Raw genomic sequence first — 16,765 nt, 5'->3', positions numbered from 1 at the left:
TAAACCCATCTGGTCCTGGGCTTTTTTTAGTTGGGAGACTATTAATGACTGCTTGTATTTCTTTGGGGGATATAGGGCTGTTTAGATCATTAACCTGATCTTGATTCAACTTTGGTACCTGGTATCTGTCTAGGAACGTCTCCATTTCGTCCAGGTTCTCCAGTTTTGTTGAGTATAGCCTTTGGTAGAAGGATCTGATGGTGTTTTGGATGTCTTCAGGATCTGTTGTTATGTCTCCTTTTTCATTTCTGATTTTGTTAATTAGGATGCTTTCCCTGTGCCCTCTAGTGAGTCTGGCTAAGGGTTTATCTATCTTGTTGATTTTCTCAAAGAACCAGCTCCTTGATTGGTTGATTCTTTGAATAGTTTTTCTTGTTTCCACTTGGTTGATTTCACCCCTGAGTTTGATTATTTCCTGCTGTCTACTCCTCTTGGGTGAATTCGCTTCCTTTTGTTCTAGTGCTTTTAGGTATGTTGTCAAGCTGCTAATGTGTGCTCTCTCTAGTTTCCTTTTGGAGGCACTCAGAGCTATGAGTTTTCCTCTTAGAAATGCTTTCATTGCGTCCCATAAGTTTGGGTATGTTGTGGCTTCATTTTCATTGAACTCTAAAAAGTCCTTAATTTCTTTCTTTATTCCTTCCTTGACCAAGGTATCATTGAGAAGAGTGTTGTTCAGTTTCCACGTGAAGGTTGGCTTTCTATTATTTATTTTGTTATTGAAGATCAGCTTTAGTCCATGGTGATCTGATAGGATGCATGGGACAATTTCAATATTTTTGTATCTGTTGAGGCCTGTTTTGTGACCAATTATGTGGTCAATTTTGGAGAAGGTACCATGAGGTGCTGAGAAGAAGGTATATCCTTTTGTTTTAGGATAGAATGTTCTGTAGATATCTGCCAGATCCATTTGATTCATAATTTCTCTTAGTTTCTCTGTGTCCCTGTTTAGTTTCTGTTTCCATGATCTGTCCATTGGTGAAAGTGGTGTGTTGAAGTCTCCCACTATTATTGTATGAGGTGCAATGTGTGCTTTGAGATTTACTAAAGTTTCTTTAATGAATGTGGCTGCCTTTGTATTTGGAGCATAGATATTCAGGATTGATAGTTCCTCTTGGAGGATTTTACCTTTGATGAGTATGAAGTGTCCCTCCCTGTCTTTTTTAATGACTTTGGGTTGGAAGTCAATCTTATCAGATATTAAAATGGCTACTCCAGCTTGTTTCTTCATACCATTTGCTTGGAAAATTGTTTTCCAGCCTTTCATTCTGAGGTAGTGTCTATCTTTTTCTCTGAGATGAGTTTCCTGTAAGCAGCAAAATGTTGGGTCTTGTTTGTGTAGCCAGTTTGTTAGTCTATGTCTTTTTATCGGGGAGTTGAGTCCATTGATATTAAGGAAAAGTAATTGTTGTTTCCTGTTATTTTTGTTGTTAAAGTTGGCATTCTGTTCTTGTGGCTGTCTTCTTTTAGGTTTGTTGAGGGATTACCTTCTTGTTGTTTCTAGGGCGTGGTTCCTGTCCTTGTATTGGTTTTTTTCTGTTATTATCCTTCGAAGGGCTGGATTCGTGGAGAGATAATGTGTGAATTTGGTTTTGTCGTGGAATACTTTGGTTTCTCCATCTATGTTAATTGAGAGTTTGGCTGGGTATAGTAGCCTGGGCTGGAATTTGTGTTCTTTTATTGTCTGTATAACTTCCGTCTAGGATCTTCTGGCTTTCATAATCTCTGGTGAGAAATCTGGTGTAATTCTGATAGGCTTGCCTTTATATGTTACTTGGCCTTTTTCTCTTACTGCTTTTAGTATTCTATCTTTATTTAGAGCATTTGTTGTTCTGATTATTATGTGTCGGGAGGTATTTCTTTTCTGGTCCAGTCTATTTGGAGTTCTGTAGGCTTCTTGTATGTTCATGGGCATCTCTTTCTTTAGATTTTGGAAGTTTTCTTCTATAATTTTGTTGAAGATGTTTGCTGGTCCTTTGAGTTGAAAATCTTCATTCTCATCCACTCCTATTATCCGTAGGTTTGGTCTTCTCATTGTGTCCTCGATTTCTTGGATGTTTTGAGTTAGGATCTTTTTGCATTTTACATTTTCCTTGATTGTTGTGCCGATGTTCTCTATGGAATCTTCTGCACCTGAGATTCTCTCTTCCATCTCTTGTATTCTGTTGCTGATGCTGGTATCTATGGCTCCAGATTTCTTTCCTAGGGTTTCTATCTCCAGTGTTGCCTCATTTTGGGTTTTCTTTATTGTGTCTACTTCCCTTTTTAGGTCTAGTATGGTTTTGTTCATTTCCATCATCTGTTTGGATGTGTTTTCCTGTTTTTCTGTAAGGACTTCTACCTGTTTGATTATGTTATCCTGTTTTTCTTTAAGGATTTGTAACTCTTTAGCAGTGTTTTCCTGCAATTCTTTAAGGGATTTTTGTGCTTCCTCTTTAATGTCTTCTACCTGTTTACCAGCGTTCCTTTGTATTTCTTTAAGTGTGTTATTAAAGTCCTTCTTGAAGTCCTCTACCATCATCAGGAGATATGCTTTTAGATCCGTGTCTAGCTTTTCCGGTGTGTTGGGGTGCCCTGGACTGGGCGAAGTGGGAGTGCTGGGTTCTGATGATGGTGAGTGGTCTTGGTTTCTGTTAGTAAGATCATTACGTTTACCTTTCGCCATCTGGAAATCTCTGGGGTTAGTTGTTGTCTTTGTCACTGTTTAAAGATTGGAGCAGAAGCTGTGTTCCACTCACCAGCAGTCTCAAAATCCTGTGGCGGGGGTCATGGGTAGCTGGGGTACCCTGGTGCTGGTCCAGCCGGAAGAGGCCTGTGGTCCTACTCAGGCCGGTTTTCTGCTTCCCTAACTAATGCAGTCTCTGGTCCCGCGCAATTGGATTGGAGCAGAAGCTGTGTTCCACTCACCAGAAGTCTTAAGATCCTGTGGCGGGTGTTGTGGGTAGCTGGGGAGTGTCAGCCGACCCTGAGCCTTAGCTGCCCCGGTGCTTTTCTGACCAGAAGAGGCTTGTGGCCCTATGTAGGCCGGATTTCTCCCTCCCCAACCAAAGCAGTCTCAGTTCCTGCGTGATTGGACTGGAGCAGAAGCTGTGTTCCACTCACCAGCAGTCTCAAAATCCTGTGGCGGGGGTCCTGGGTAGCTGGCGGGTGTCAGGCGACCCTGTGCTCTAGCTATGCAGGTGCTGATCAGGCCGGATGAGGCCTGTGGCCCTACTCAGGCCGGTTTCTGCTTCCCTAACTAATGCAGTCTCAGGACCCGCACAATTGGATTGGAGCAGAAGCTGTGTTCCACTCACCAGAAGTCTTAAGATCCTGTGGCGGGTGTTGTGGGTAGCTGGGGAGTGTCCCCAAGTTTTTTATTAGCTTGAAATTATTTCCCATCATAACATTTAAAAAGATCAGCAGCTAGCCAAAATAATAAGACTTCTCCCTTTTTGGTTATGGAAATAGAAATTCTACTATAAAATTATAGAAAGTGTGTTTAACAAGTTAAATTGGAAAAAATCTACCTGGAAATCATGTGTGTGTGTGTGTGTGTGTGTGTGTGTGTGTGTGTGTGTGTGTGTTTGCGTGCGCAAACTTCAGAAATGTGGAGTATTATCTGATTGATGTGTCCTTTGTTTTCCTCTTTCATTGACAAAATACTGGACAAATGCAATTCAGAGAAAGAAAGGGTTTTTTTTTCCCCACCTCATCCTCACAGTCATATGAACAATGAAATGTAGCAATCTGATGGTTCCAGTGGTCTTATAGGAGGAACAATATGAACTAACCAGTATCCCCAGAGCTCATGTCTCTAGCTGCATATGTAGCAGAAGATGGCCTAGTTGGCCATCATTGGGAGGAGAGGCCCTTGGTCTTGCAAAGATTATATGCCCCAGTACAGGGGAATGCCAGGGACAGGAAGCAGGAGTGGGTGGGTTGGAGAGCAGGGTGGGGGCGAGAGTATAGGAGGCTTTGGGATAGCATTTGAAATGTAAATGAAGAAAATATCTTAAAAAATAAAATAAATGAAATATTACATAAAAAAGAATTAAGACACCACACAATAGCAAAATTACTAATTCAAAGTAACAATGAAAATATATTTAGGGCTCAGGATTGCTAAGACAATCAGAAATATGTGTTTTATTTTTATTTATTTTTTATTTCCGGCACTCAGTGTTGGCATTCAAGTGTCTTCTTCTGAATGTAATGCCATCTTTTTTCCTCTGAGGATATATTATGCATGTAGTGCACAAATACATATTTCTGATACTTGTGACACACAGGATGAGAACCACTTTTCTTCAAGAAGCCCAGTACTTCAAATTAGGCCAGAAAACCATGATAGGGGAACTCATATATCTATAGCCATATCAGTGCAACACTCAGAACTCATCCGAGAAGTTTCTGTGTGCTGTGAAGGTGGTTCTCAAACTGACTAAAGTGCAGAGAATGAGTGATTCTGTCATGCCCAGTCACAAATGGGATATCTATAGCATTCCCCTCACCAGAAGGCTCAAGTAAAATTATGAAAAAGGAGAATGGAAACATTGTAATAGCCAGTTGTCATGAAGAATCACAAGAAAGCAGTGTCTACTGGCTATGGCACTACGACTGCACTCATGAATTCTCCACAGCTGTGGTTGCCTACATAAGACAGGCACAATACCAGGACAGGCAACTCTCTAGCATGAGAGAGGTGTTCATTAGACACCAGGGCTAACTGAAGAGATTTTGACAGTTCCGGGCTTTGGGGCAAGGAGAATGACTTTTCCATAAAGATGTGGCCCCAAGTAAGCCAACCAAGTTCCCATAGGTGGCGTCACAACAGAAATTGGCTTGGTGGATTATAAATAATAGAGGATATGAAGGTGGCAGACTTGGGAATGTGGGGGTGAATTTACAGGACTTAACAGGTGACTATGATCCTAAGTGTATTTATACATATTTGATATTCTCAAAGTATAATTAAAATAATATAGTTTAAATATATTACTCCAAAATCATACTATGCTCTTAAGTGTATGAAGGGAAACACATATTTATCCCTATAATCCATTTACAATGAAGTTCTGAGCAAAATAACATCAAACATTAAGTATTTATATAAATTACATTTATTCATGGTGTGGAGAGCAATGGAGTTTATGAAGAATGAATGACAACTTCATAGTAAAAATTAATCCATAATTTTAGAAAATGAGACTTCAAGGGCTGGTGAGATGGCTCAGTGGGTAAGAGCACCCGACTGCTCTTCCGAAGGTCCAAAGTTCAAATCCCAGCAACCACATGGTGGCTCACAACCATCCGTAATGAGATCTGACTCCCTCTTCTGGAGTGTCTGAAGATAGCTACAGTGTACTTATATATAATAAAAATAAATAAATCTTTAAAAAAAAAAAAAGAAAATGAGACTTCAAGAAAGGGAGAAAAAAAATAATTTACTGCATTTGCTTCCTTCATGACTCAATTTTGCTGTTCTTCGGAGTTTAAAGAAATCTGTAAAGACATATGAACACTGGGAAAGACTCAGATGTCCTCCATACATTAAGGCCATGAGGCAGCTTTATGTTCTTAGCATTGGCTCTTTGTGACTTCTGCATCCCTCCTTGTGACATTGTAGGCTCACAGAGATGGTTTCTTCCTAATTATTCCTAATTGCTTCATTGCATTTGCTCTAGTGATTTGCACAACTTTGTACTGATATATAATTCGTGGAAAGTCATTTAAAAGTTCTCAGTCCCTATGTCAACAGTTTTGTGGATCTAGAATTGAGTTTAAAAGCATTCCTGTCAGCAAACAACATGGGGCAGGGACATGCAGGCTTAGAACCAGACAGGCCCTGGAGTGAGTGTGGAGCTCTGCAGATGGAGTATTACAGCAGAGTGGTCTTGGAATTGGCATTTATCTCACAGGAATTGTGATCATGTTCTCACATAAGGCTCCTTCCATAGTTGTAAAATTTTCCTGCTTTCTCCAGAGTTTTAGATCCCAAATGCTTCAGGGAACAACTTCTAACAATTGGTAGTGGAACTTGACAGAGGGCAGGAGGCACCAAGGAGGAGTCTTAGGCACAGTATAAAAAAGACAAATACAGAAATGGATGCTCACAGCCATCCATTGGATGGAGCACAAGGTCCCCAATGAAGGAGCTAGAGAAAGTATCCAAGAAGCTGAAGGGGTTCGCAGCCCCATAGGAGGAACAACAATATGAACTAACCAGTAACTCTACAGCTCCCTGGGATTAAACCACCAATCAGAGAAAGCATATAGTGGGACTTTAGCTGCATATATAGCAGAGAATGGCCTAATCAGTCATTAATGGGAGGAGAGGCCTTTTGTCCTGTGGAGGTTCTATGCCCCAGTATAGGGGATTGCAAGAGCCAGGAAGCAGGAGTGAGTGGGTTGAAGAATAGGGGGAGGAGGATAAGGGATTTTCAGAGGGGAAACTAGGGAAAGGGCTAACATTTGAAATGTAAATAAAGAAAATATCTAATAATAAAGAAAAGAAAAAGGAAAAAAAGGAAGGAGATATGACAGAAATATGCAGCTTGATCTGACTTTACAAAATTTTATTTCATGTGTTTGTAACAGAGTGTACCACAGGTGTGAAGGAGACATTGTCTATCAAAAGGGGATAACAGATCCCCTGGATTTGAATTCACAACAGTTGTGAGATGCCACATAATGTTCTAGAAACAGAACCTTGAACACCTGAAAAAGTAACAGATGCTATTAAGCACTGAGCCATCTGTCCAGCACTTGAATCCGAGTTTTCCTGTGTTCTTTAGATCCCAAACCAGATGATCATATTTCTACTTCAAGCACCTTTATGCTCTGAAATATCTTTCCATCCCATATCTGGTTCTTCAAATTCAAGAATGTAGCTCATGTGAGAAGACAGTGAGCTCGACCTTGGAAGAAATAAAGACTAGAATCCCATAGTCTCCCAAAGGGTTTTCCTTACCTATGCTACTGGGTAAGAATTGGTTTTCTCCTTTCACCTTTTGTATCCCTGGATTGGAACTCAGATCCTTACATTGAGGGGCAAGCAATGTTATAATTAGATCCATTTCCCTGACTTCCTTTAGATTTTTTAATCGAACTGGAGTACTAGCAAGTAAATATGAGGTGATAATGGCTGGTGATGAAAGGGGATTTTTCATTTGTGCAAGGCAATGTTATCCACAGAGAGAGAATGAAAGGGAAAATACTTTCCAGTAATTGATTCCACAATAAAGCAGTTAACTTGTAGAATTGGGTAAATAGGTTAGAGGAAAATAATTCACTGCAGAGGAAGGTAATGCATTTGGATTATTTAAATGATTTACTGTCACTTCACTACTACTGAACAACAAAGAAGATGCCCCTGTAGGCTTAAATAGTGACAGTTTAGTATTCTTATATATTCTATGTATGTGTGTGTGTGTGTGTGTATGTTGTTGTTACTGTGTTGGTTTTTTGGATTTACTCATTAAACCATCCTTGACAATAAATTCTTGAATGTCCATATCATCTTCAATACTGGTTTGGGCATGGCTTAGCCTTAAAGCTTTGTGGCATCTACATTTTTTTTTCATATTTAAAGAGGATTCATGAGAAAAATTAGTTTAGCATTTTTCAAAGAAGGTGTTTAAAAATCAACTTAAAATTCAGACATTAAAAGTTAACAAAAATCCCAGCACTTGGGAGGCAGAGACAGGCAGATTTCTGAGTTCGAGGTCATCCTGGTCCACAAAGTGAGTTCCAGGACAGCCAGGGCTATACAGAGCAAATCCTGTCTTGAAAAGCCAAAAAAAAAAAAAAAAAAAGAGTTAACAAAAAAACAGATCAAAGAGAGCAATCTGCTGATACTGGAAGTGTTACCTCCTTCCAGCCTAGCAAGGCTGGCTGTGACCAAGCAGAGCCACCTGCTGTGCTGCTCCTTTGATGTGCCACTACCTGCCCAAGGCCCAACCTGCCTCAGGCCTCTCTTCCAAGACTTTCAGGAGTCAGCACCAGAATGCTAGTTCCCACTAAAAGGCTGACCTATCTACTTCAAAGGAACTTTGCTTGGCCAGGGACAGGCCTCCCTTTTCTTTATAAAGTGTGTTTGCTGACATTAAAATTGAACCTTGAGCAGAGCCTTGTCTTGGTTCCATCTTTATCTCGCTGCCTAGCCCCTCTTCTTTTCCAGGTTTCCAAAATGCCTTTCCAGGCTAGAACCCAGACCTGTGATCTGCTGGCCGGACACAACATGGAAGTATTGTGACAGCTATAATTAGTTTCAAATCTTTTGTAATTATATTATATTGAGGAAGGCAATCCCTAATATAGAATGATGCCTTATGAACCTACTTATATTGGAATTCATTCCTGTGTGCACTAGGATTCATTTAAAGCAAAAATGCCAGCAGACTCCTTCATGATAGTTCACAGTAAAGGATGTACACGATTCTTTACCCAATGTGTATAAATTGTTTTATGCACAGACAATGGAATTCTCTACAACATAAAAGTCAACAAAGAGGAACTATACAACATGGATGAAACATTTCAAAATCTTAATCTGAAGAAGGTTATGCACACTGATCTATGATGTTTTCCTTCTCCCATACCCCTTAATACCTGGGCATTTTTGAAGGAAAATATAAATATGACCACACCAAGCATCATTGACAAGAAGGTTTTTATTGTAGATATTGAAGGTGAGCACATCCAGAGGTATCTGGAGCAGTCTATGGCACCAAGAAAAAGTGGTACTTTGACATGGCCAGTATACTGAACTGGGACACCAAAGGTGAGAAGAAGCAGGGTGAAAGAAGAAGAAAAGACATAGAAAAGGGGGACAAGAAATCAACAAACAAACAAACAAAAAACAAACCAAAAACAAAGCAAAGTGGCATGTGAAAAAAACAAGAGGAGGACCCTGAGAAGAAACAAGAGCACAATAGCACATGGACAAATTGATGGATTTTATAGCAGAGAAAACCTGGGGGAAGGAAAGTGAAACTCGGGGTCTAGAGAGGTTTAGGTGCCTGGTATGAGAAGTGATGAAAGGAGCTAAGACTCTATAAGAGATACTTGAAATGTGAGAACTATTAGCCAGCATCTGCTCTAATATGTTAATATGCACCTCAGTCATTTAACCTGAGTGTCTTTGGGACCACTCTTTTTTTTTTCTTTTAATTAGATATTTTCTTATTTACATTTCAAATGTTATCCCTTTCGCTAGTTTCCCCTCTGAAAATCCCCTATCCATTCCCCCCTCCCCCTGCTCCCCAACCCACCCACTCCTGCTTCCTGGCCATGGCATTCCCCTATACTGGGGCATAGTACCTTCACAAGACCAGGGCGTTGCCAGGCGGTGGTGGCACATGCCTTTAATCCCAGCACTTTGGAGGCAGAGGCAGGCAAATTTCTGAGTTTGAGGCAAGCCTGGTCTACAAAGTGAGTTCCAGGACAGCCAGAGCTATACAGAGAAACCTTGTCTCAGAAAAGAAAAGAAAAAAAGAAAAGAAGAGAAGAGAAGAGAAGAGAAAAGAAAAGAAAAGAAAAGAAAAGAAAAGAAAAGAAAAGAAAAGAAAAGAAAAGAAAAGAAAAGAAAAGAAAAGAAAAGACAAGACAAGACAAGACCAGGGCGTCTCCTCCCATTGATGACCGACTAGGCCATCCTCAGCTCCATATGCAGCTAGAGCCATGAGTCCCTCTGAGTGTTTTCTTTGATTAGTGGTTTAGTCCCAGGGAGCTCTGGAGTTACTTTCCTCCTAAGGGGCTGCAAACCCCTTCAGCTCCTTGTGTACTTTCTCGAGCTCCTTCATTGGGGACCCTCTGCTCCATCTAAAGGATGACTTTGAGCATCCACTTCTGTATTAGTCAGGCACTAGCTGAGTCTCTCAGGAGACAGCTATATCAGGCTCCTGTCAGCAAGCTCTTGTTGGAATCTGCAATAGTGTCTAGGTTTGGTAGTTGTTTATGGGATGGATCCCCATGTGGGGCTGTCTCTGGATGGTCCTTCCTTCAGTCTCTGCTCCAAACTTTGTCTCTGTAACTCCTTCCATGGGTATTTTGTTCCCTCTTCTAAGAAGGATCGAAGTATCTACACTTTGGGCACCAAACACTCTTGTGATGTTAAAATTGTGTAAGAGGTTGGGTAAAAGGGAAAGGCCCTGCTTATGTTTATGAATAATGAAAAACTATTTCTTCTGCATGTCATTCTGCAGTGCACTTTGTATTCCAAGGACTTACAGGAGAGTTCCAATCCTGATTCCTAATTACTTCTTTGAGTTGCTCTTGTAATTTTCACATCTATATTTTGTTTTGTTTTGTGACAGGAACTCAGTACTAATGAGTTTAAAAGTAACTGCAGACCCTTGTGGAAATGCTATCATCACATTCAAGTGCTGGGAATAAAATGGCCAATCTTCTGGGAAAGAATACCAGGAGATCATGAACCTTTAAATGAGGAAGTGAGTCCCACCACAGTTTCAACAGAGACTCACTTCTCAAGATGACAGCCACCACAATAGTGCCATCCAGACCTGAGGTGAGTGACCAGTGCACAGGAGTAGTGAGAACTAAGAATATTAGAACTCAGGTTTTGAAGAAGTCATGCTTATCCTCCTGAAAGCATCTTACTTTCTTCTCAAGTGCCGGTCTTAGTTGTAGTTGAACTAAAAATCTGTATTAAGAATTTTGTTCAATGGCTCTGCTCAAAGGGAGGATGGAGGGAAGAAGGGAAGGGGAGAGGGAGAGAAGGACAGAGGGAGCAAGAAAAGGAGAAATTTAAAATTTTCTCTTTTAATTTCATAATTATAATTTTATCTTATGATTTTCCTATTAGAAAAATTGAATTTTATGGAAGGGTCAAGATTATTACTTAAATGTAATGAATTAAAAGAAAAGAGTAAATGCATGTAAGGGGTAAGATTTTTTCTTGGTACTCCAGCTATTCTATAATATGAACAATATTTCCTGATTATTATTGTTTCACTACATATACCCTAAAATTGTTTTCATATGGTTTTAGTTCACCTATTTTCTGTAAGAATATACATATAAAGTGCTCTTTTCATAAGTATCCTGTCCATTTAGTTCTGTCCACTTCTGGAATACAGACATAGGTGTGTTTGGCTTTCTCTATTCCTATTGTCATGGCCCATGTCTAGACATTCAGAAGATATGATGTATTTGCCTGATGTAAGTAATTGCTGTTAATAGGTGACTCCAAAACCAAAACAACAAAAACAAAATTCTACTATATTAAACACTTATTAAATATGCCTCCATTTTTCCTTATAAAAAAAACAAATTCATTATTATGACCCTAAACTCAATATCACCTAACTATAAGCCCCTGACAAGTTTGCTTTAGTTGACTGTAACCTTATTTTTTTTTTTACTGCCACCAGTATAGCTCTGAACAATATAACAAGAATATCTCATATATTAATCATAATCCCCTTATAGTTATTCTCCCCTTGCATTTTTCACCTCCATTTTCCTGACACTATTTCAGACCCCTGTATATATCTTATAATACTTTTCACTTTGATGACACATTTGTGCTGTTCCCCTTCCTTTGATTCGAGTCCTATTTTTTAGTTATTAATGTATTTATTCACTTTCCATCCTAATATAAGCCCCCTCTCCACCCAGTACCCTCTCACATAGACACAGGTCCTCCTTTCATTCTGTCCTTCCCTTTCTCCTTTTAAAAACAGGATTCCCTGCTCCCAACCCCAGTATCACCCTCCCACCTCCTCCACCTCTAGCACATCAAGTCATTGCAAGTCTAGGCTCACCCTTTCACTCACAGGCAAGGCAAGGCACCCCAGTTAGGGAAACAAGATCCACAGACATGCAACAGATTCAGGGACAGACCGTACTCCAGTTTAGGAGATTCACAACATGAAGATCAAGCTGTACTTCTGCTACATATGTGCAGGAAGCCTAGGTTCAACCCATGCTTGATCTTTGGTTGGTAATTCATTCTCTGGGATCCCACAAGGGTATAGGTTAATTGACTCTATTGGTCTTCTTGTGGATTCCATGACCTCTTCAGGTCCCTCAGTCCATGTCCAGACTTCCACAAGACTCCCTAAGCTCCAACTAATGTTTGAATGTGAGTCTCTGCATCTGTTTTCATTGGGTGCTGGGTAGAACCTCCAAAGGACTGTAATGCTAGGTTCTTGTCATCATTAATAGTGTTAGGGATTGGTTCTGGCCCATTGGATGGATCTCAGTTTGGGCAAGTCATTGGTTGGACAGTCCCTCAATCTCTGCTCTATTTATGTCTCTGCACATCTTATAAGGACACATTTTGCATTGAAGGTTTGTGGGTGGGTTGCTGACCCTATCCCTACACTGGGATTCCTTTCTGGCTACAGGAAGTTACCATTTCATGATCCATATCCTTCACTGCCAGGAGTCTCAGGTTGAGACATCTTCATAGACACCCTGGGTACTCCTACTGTCCCAGGTCTTTGGTACATACTAGAGATTCTCTACCCTGCCCCCTGCCGTTTTGCATTCTCTCTCTCCTGCTCTACCTACACCTTATCACCCATAACCCTGCTCTCCCTACTCTTCTCCTCTCCTACCAAGTTCCCCCATTCCATTCATCTCTGATAGATATTTTATTTCCCCTCCCGAGAAAGATTTAACCATCCTCCCTTGGGTCCTTGTTATTTGGCTTCTCTGTGTCTGTGCGTTGTAATATGGTTATCCTATATTGTATGGCTAACATCCACTTATAAGTGAATACATATCATGCATGCCATTTGGAGTCTGGGTTACCTCACTTAGGATATTCTCCAATTCCATCCATTTGCCTGTAAATATCCGGATGTCCTTTCTTTTAATAGCTGAGTAGTATTCTATTGTATAAATGAAGCACAGTTTTTGTATTGATTCTTCAGTTGAGGGACATCAAGGTAATTTCCAGTTTCTGGCTATTACTAATAAAGCTGCTCTGAACACAGTTCAGCAATTACACTTGTGGGATGATGGAGCATGTTTAGGTATATGCCCATGAATGGTATAGCTGGCCTTGAGGTAGAACTATTCTCAATTTTTTTGAGAAGTGGACAAACTGGTTTCCAGAATGGTTGTACAAGAAATGCTCAATGTCCTTAGTCATTGGGGAAATACAAATCAAAATGACCATATGATTCTACCTTAAACCCATCAGAATGGCTAAGATTAAAAACAAAACAAAACAAAACAAAACAACACAAAACAACAACAACAACAACAACAACAACAACCCTCAAGGAATAGTACATTCTGGCCAGGATGTGGAACAAAAGAAACACATGTACATTGTTGATAGGAGTGCAAACTTGTACAAACTTGTACAAGAGCTCTATTTTTCCCTGTTTGATCTCCTTTTTAGTTTGATGGCCTATAAGCACTTTCTCTCTATACTTACCTACACATGGATATTGTGATTTATGTCCATGTTTGAGAAAGAAGATTTGATTTTTACCGTTTATGGTATCTTGCTAAAATAATTGCAATTGCATATAGGTTCTAAAATTTTCATATTACTTTCCTCTACGTAGTAACAAAATTGTGCTGTGCACAGATAGTATACTTCTATTATCTGTTGATAACATAATTTTTGCTGTTCGGAAAAATGCAGCAGTTAATATGGATGTGTAGTATCTCTGTTGTAGGACATACAGTCCTTTGGGAATATGCCAAGAAATTTAATAGCTGTGTTATATTGTAATCCTATTTTTAGTTTTTTGAGATATCTTTGTATTTATTTCTATAATTACTTAACTCTTTTACATTATAATATGAAGATTCTTTTTTGTCCACACCATTGTCAGCATTTGTTGTGGTTTATTCTCTTGATGTTAATTATTCTAAGGGGTTCAATGAAGTCTCAAAACATTTGTAATTTGTGTTTAATTGATAGATACAAATATTGAGTACTTAAACTATTTACTGTCCATTTGTTCATTGCCTTTAAAGAAATCCATGCCCATTTCATTAGCATGATTGTTGACTGGAAAGATTGTGAAAGCATTGTTTGATCTTTATACTCCTTTATATATTCAAGATCGTAATCTATTGATTGAAATACAGAAATTGATGATTTCTTCCTATTTGGTAGATTAAATCTATACTTGGTAAGTAGGGTTTTTTGTTTGTTTGTTTGTTTGTTTTAATGTGCAGAAAGCTTTTAATGTTGTGTTGTTTCTCTCATTAGTTCTTGGTGCCTCCCCTATGCTATTAGTATTGATGTCTCTACCTATATCTTATATTTCTAATATTTTCTTCTGATAGTTCTAGCATGTTGGCTGTAGATTAATTAATATTTTTGCGTGCGCAAGGTGAGGGAATATAGATACAATCATATTATGCAGGTGAATATCCATTGTATACAAAGTTATTAAGGATCAGAAGGTCTGATCATTGAGTTATACCAACCATTCAATAAAGAGATTGTGTCTTCCTGATATTCATCCTTAGACCTGCTGTGACTCAGCAGGGCGTTGGAATGGAATGTCTGAAACTTTATCCTTATTCAAGATTGGTCATTCCTTCTGTGGCTTTGTATCCTCTATCTTGCTAAGATCCTTGTTCAGCTTTTGTTATTATGATGAACAAGAGTTGATGACTTAACAAGTGAGGATCCAGTAACTCTATAATTGGAACTGGATAATATACTTTTTAATATTTTTGAAGAAAAGTAACACTAATTTTTTAAGCTTCTACAACATTTTACTTTCCTATAGAGTCTACACTAGGGTTCTTTTCCTCCATATATTAAGCCATTTTATTTTCTGTTATATAAATAAAATATTGGAATGAATGTTTTATTTAAGCTAACTTTATGTAATAATGCACACTCAAAATGCATGTCCAGGGTCTGTAGATCATAATAAAATTATTTACTTTTTAAATAGGAATGAAAATGATTTCTGAAAACGTTACAATGGGAATTTTTCTCTTCTGCCAGATTATAGTGGGAGTGCTTGGCAATTTCTCAATACTATTTTATTATGTCATTTTGATATTCATTGGAAAGCATTTACTGCCCAAAGACTTGATTATAGAGCACTTGACTTTTTCCAACTGCTTGACTATCATCTTAAGGGGCATTCCAAGGACAATGTCATATTTTGGATTTAATGTCTTCCTGGATGACATTGGATGTAAATTGATCATGTATATTTCCCGAATAACAAGAGGTATGTCCATGCATGCCACATGCATATTGAGTTGTTTTCAAGCCATCACAATCAGATCCAGCAACTTCAAGTGGATGAAGCTTAAATACAAAGCCACCAAGTACATTGGTCCCTTCTGCTTAGTCTCTTGGCTTTTCCACCTGCTTCTAAACATTTTGATTCCAGCAAGAGTGTCAGGCCCCAGTTACAAGGAAAATGTGACTAATAGGTTGAGCTATGAATACTGCTCATTATTTACTTCTGACCATGTGGGAGCTGCACTCTATATGTTCTTATTGTGCTTCTCGGATGTTTTATGTCTAAGTCTCATGGCCTGTTCAAGTGTCTCCATGGTGAGTACCCTTTACAAACATAAGAGACAAGTTAGGAATATTCACAGTGCTCAACACTTTCAGAAAGTCTCACCTGAAGACAGAGCATCAAAAAATATCCTCATCCTTCTGTGTATATTTGTAATCTCTTATTCATTGTCTTCCCTTGTTGCTGTCATTAGGACCTGTTCCAAATATCCAGTGCCATGGGCACTGAATATATTTACGTTGATAGAAATATGCTTTCCAGTAGTTTCTCCCTTTGTTCTCATCACCAATATGAAGTTAAATTTTAGCCTGTTTTTACCGTGCTTTGGTAAGAGATAACTACCACCAAGAATCATATGAGCCCTGGTTATCTTTTCTTATATATTGTCATATGCTTTTATCTGTTGTTCAGTGCTAAAAGTGCAATTTGAAACCATTAAGTTTCTTGTACGAGACTCCATTATGTGGAGTGATCAGTAATTGTTTTGTGGAAAACATTTTACAGACGCGTTGTCTATACTTCTTGTTCCTCTGACAAAATACCTGACAAAGATAAGAAAGAAATGTTTCCTTCCCCTCACAGTCTGAAGTATGTGTGCATCATGTAAGGTAGAAGCAGTAGGGGAGATGGATTTGTGGAGAGAGGAGTATAAAGTATGTGGTAACATTGTGTTTATAGGCAGAAAGTTGAGATGTGAATTTCTGTGCTCATTTCTGTTTTCTTTAGACTCTTTTTATATCTCTACATATATCTCTATATATCTCAGCCTAATTATATCACCCAGATTCAAAGTGGGTTCTCTGCATTGGATTGATCCTCTCTGAAACAGGCATATAGTCATGTGGACAATGATATGCCAGGATCGTAAGTCCATAATATCAACTTGACACACGTACATAATATGATAACCATAAAAATATTGGTGGATAGTTTTTTTGTCCCGGATATTCAGATGTGGTTTGACATGCCCCAAATATGTTTGCAGGTGTTGGCATTGTCATGTTTATTGGACTATATTCTATATCAATGTTGTGCAATGACTGTGTTTTCCATCACCTCTAATTAGTTAATAAGGTAATGGCAAATCAATAGTTGAGCATTAGAAAAGATAAGGGCAGGACTTACAATCTCAGTTTTAGAATCCTAAGATCAAAGAGACAGGGGTAGAAGAAAAGAAGTAGAAAGATCATGTGGGTGGACAAGGAGGATTTGCAATAAAGTTGTAATGGAAGAGCATCAATGAGGACACACAATGACTAGAGTGATCCAGGACAAAACCACATGGCAAATAAGCAGGC

The 16,765-nt window shown here is 38.9% G+C and overlaps 1 protein-coding gene across 2 annotated transcripts; it reads left to right on the top strand.

Annotated features, from left to right (window-relative positions):
• The first annotated feature begins 10,412 nt into the window (after positions 1 to 10,412).
• LOC110288403 (vomeronasal type-1 receptor 4-like) lies at positions 10,413 to 16,229 on the top strand. Of its 2 annotated transcripts, XM_085841049.1 has the most exons (3): positions 10,413 to 10,507; positions 13,945 to 14,102; positions 14,883 to 16,229. In XM_085841049.1, exon 3 carries the CDS (start codon positions 14,885 to 14,887, stop codon positions 15,803 to 15,805), a length of 921 nt encoding a protein of 306 aa, XP_085697175.1. In that variant the 5' UTR covers positions 10,413 to 10,507; positions 13,945 to 14,102; positions 14,883 to 14,884; the 3' UTR covers positions 15,806 to 16,229. The 2 variants fall into 2 exon arrangements, with proteins under 2 accessions (XP_085697175.1, XP_085697176.1); XM_085841050.1 differs by lacking the exon at positions 13,945 to 14,102 and having other exon boundaries at positions 10,420 to 10,507; positions 14,936 to 16,229.
• The last annotated feature ends 536 nt before the right edge of the window (positions 16,230 to 16,765 follow it).

This window comes from Mus caroli, unplaced genomic scaffold (genome assembly GCF_978045245.1).
Source record: "Mus caroli unplaced genomic scaffold, Mus_caroli_1 scaffold_8, whole genome shotgun sequence".
Taxonomy (NCBI): domain Eukaryota; kingdom Metazoa; phylum Chordata; class Mammalia; order Rodentia; family Muridae; genus Mus; species Mus caroli.
The sequence above is the reverse complement of the archived record's forward strand: the minus strand, read 5'-3'. Positions and strand labels throughout refer to the sequence as shown.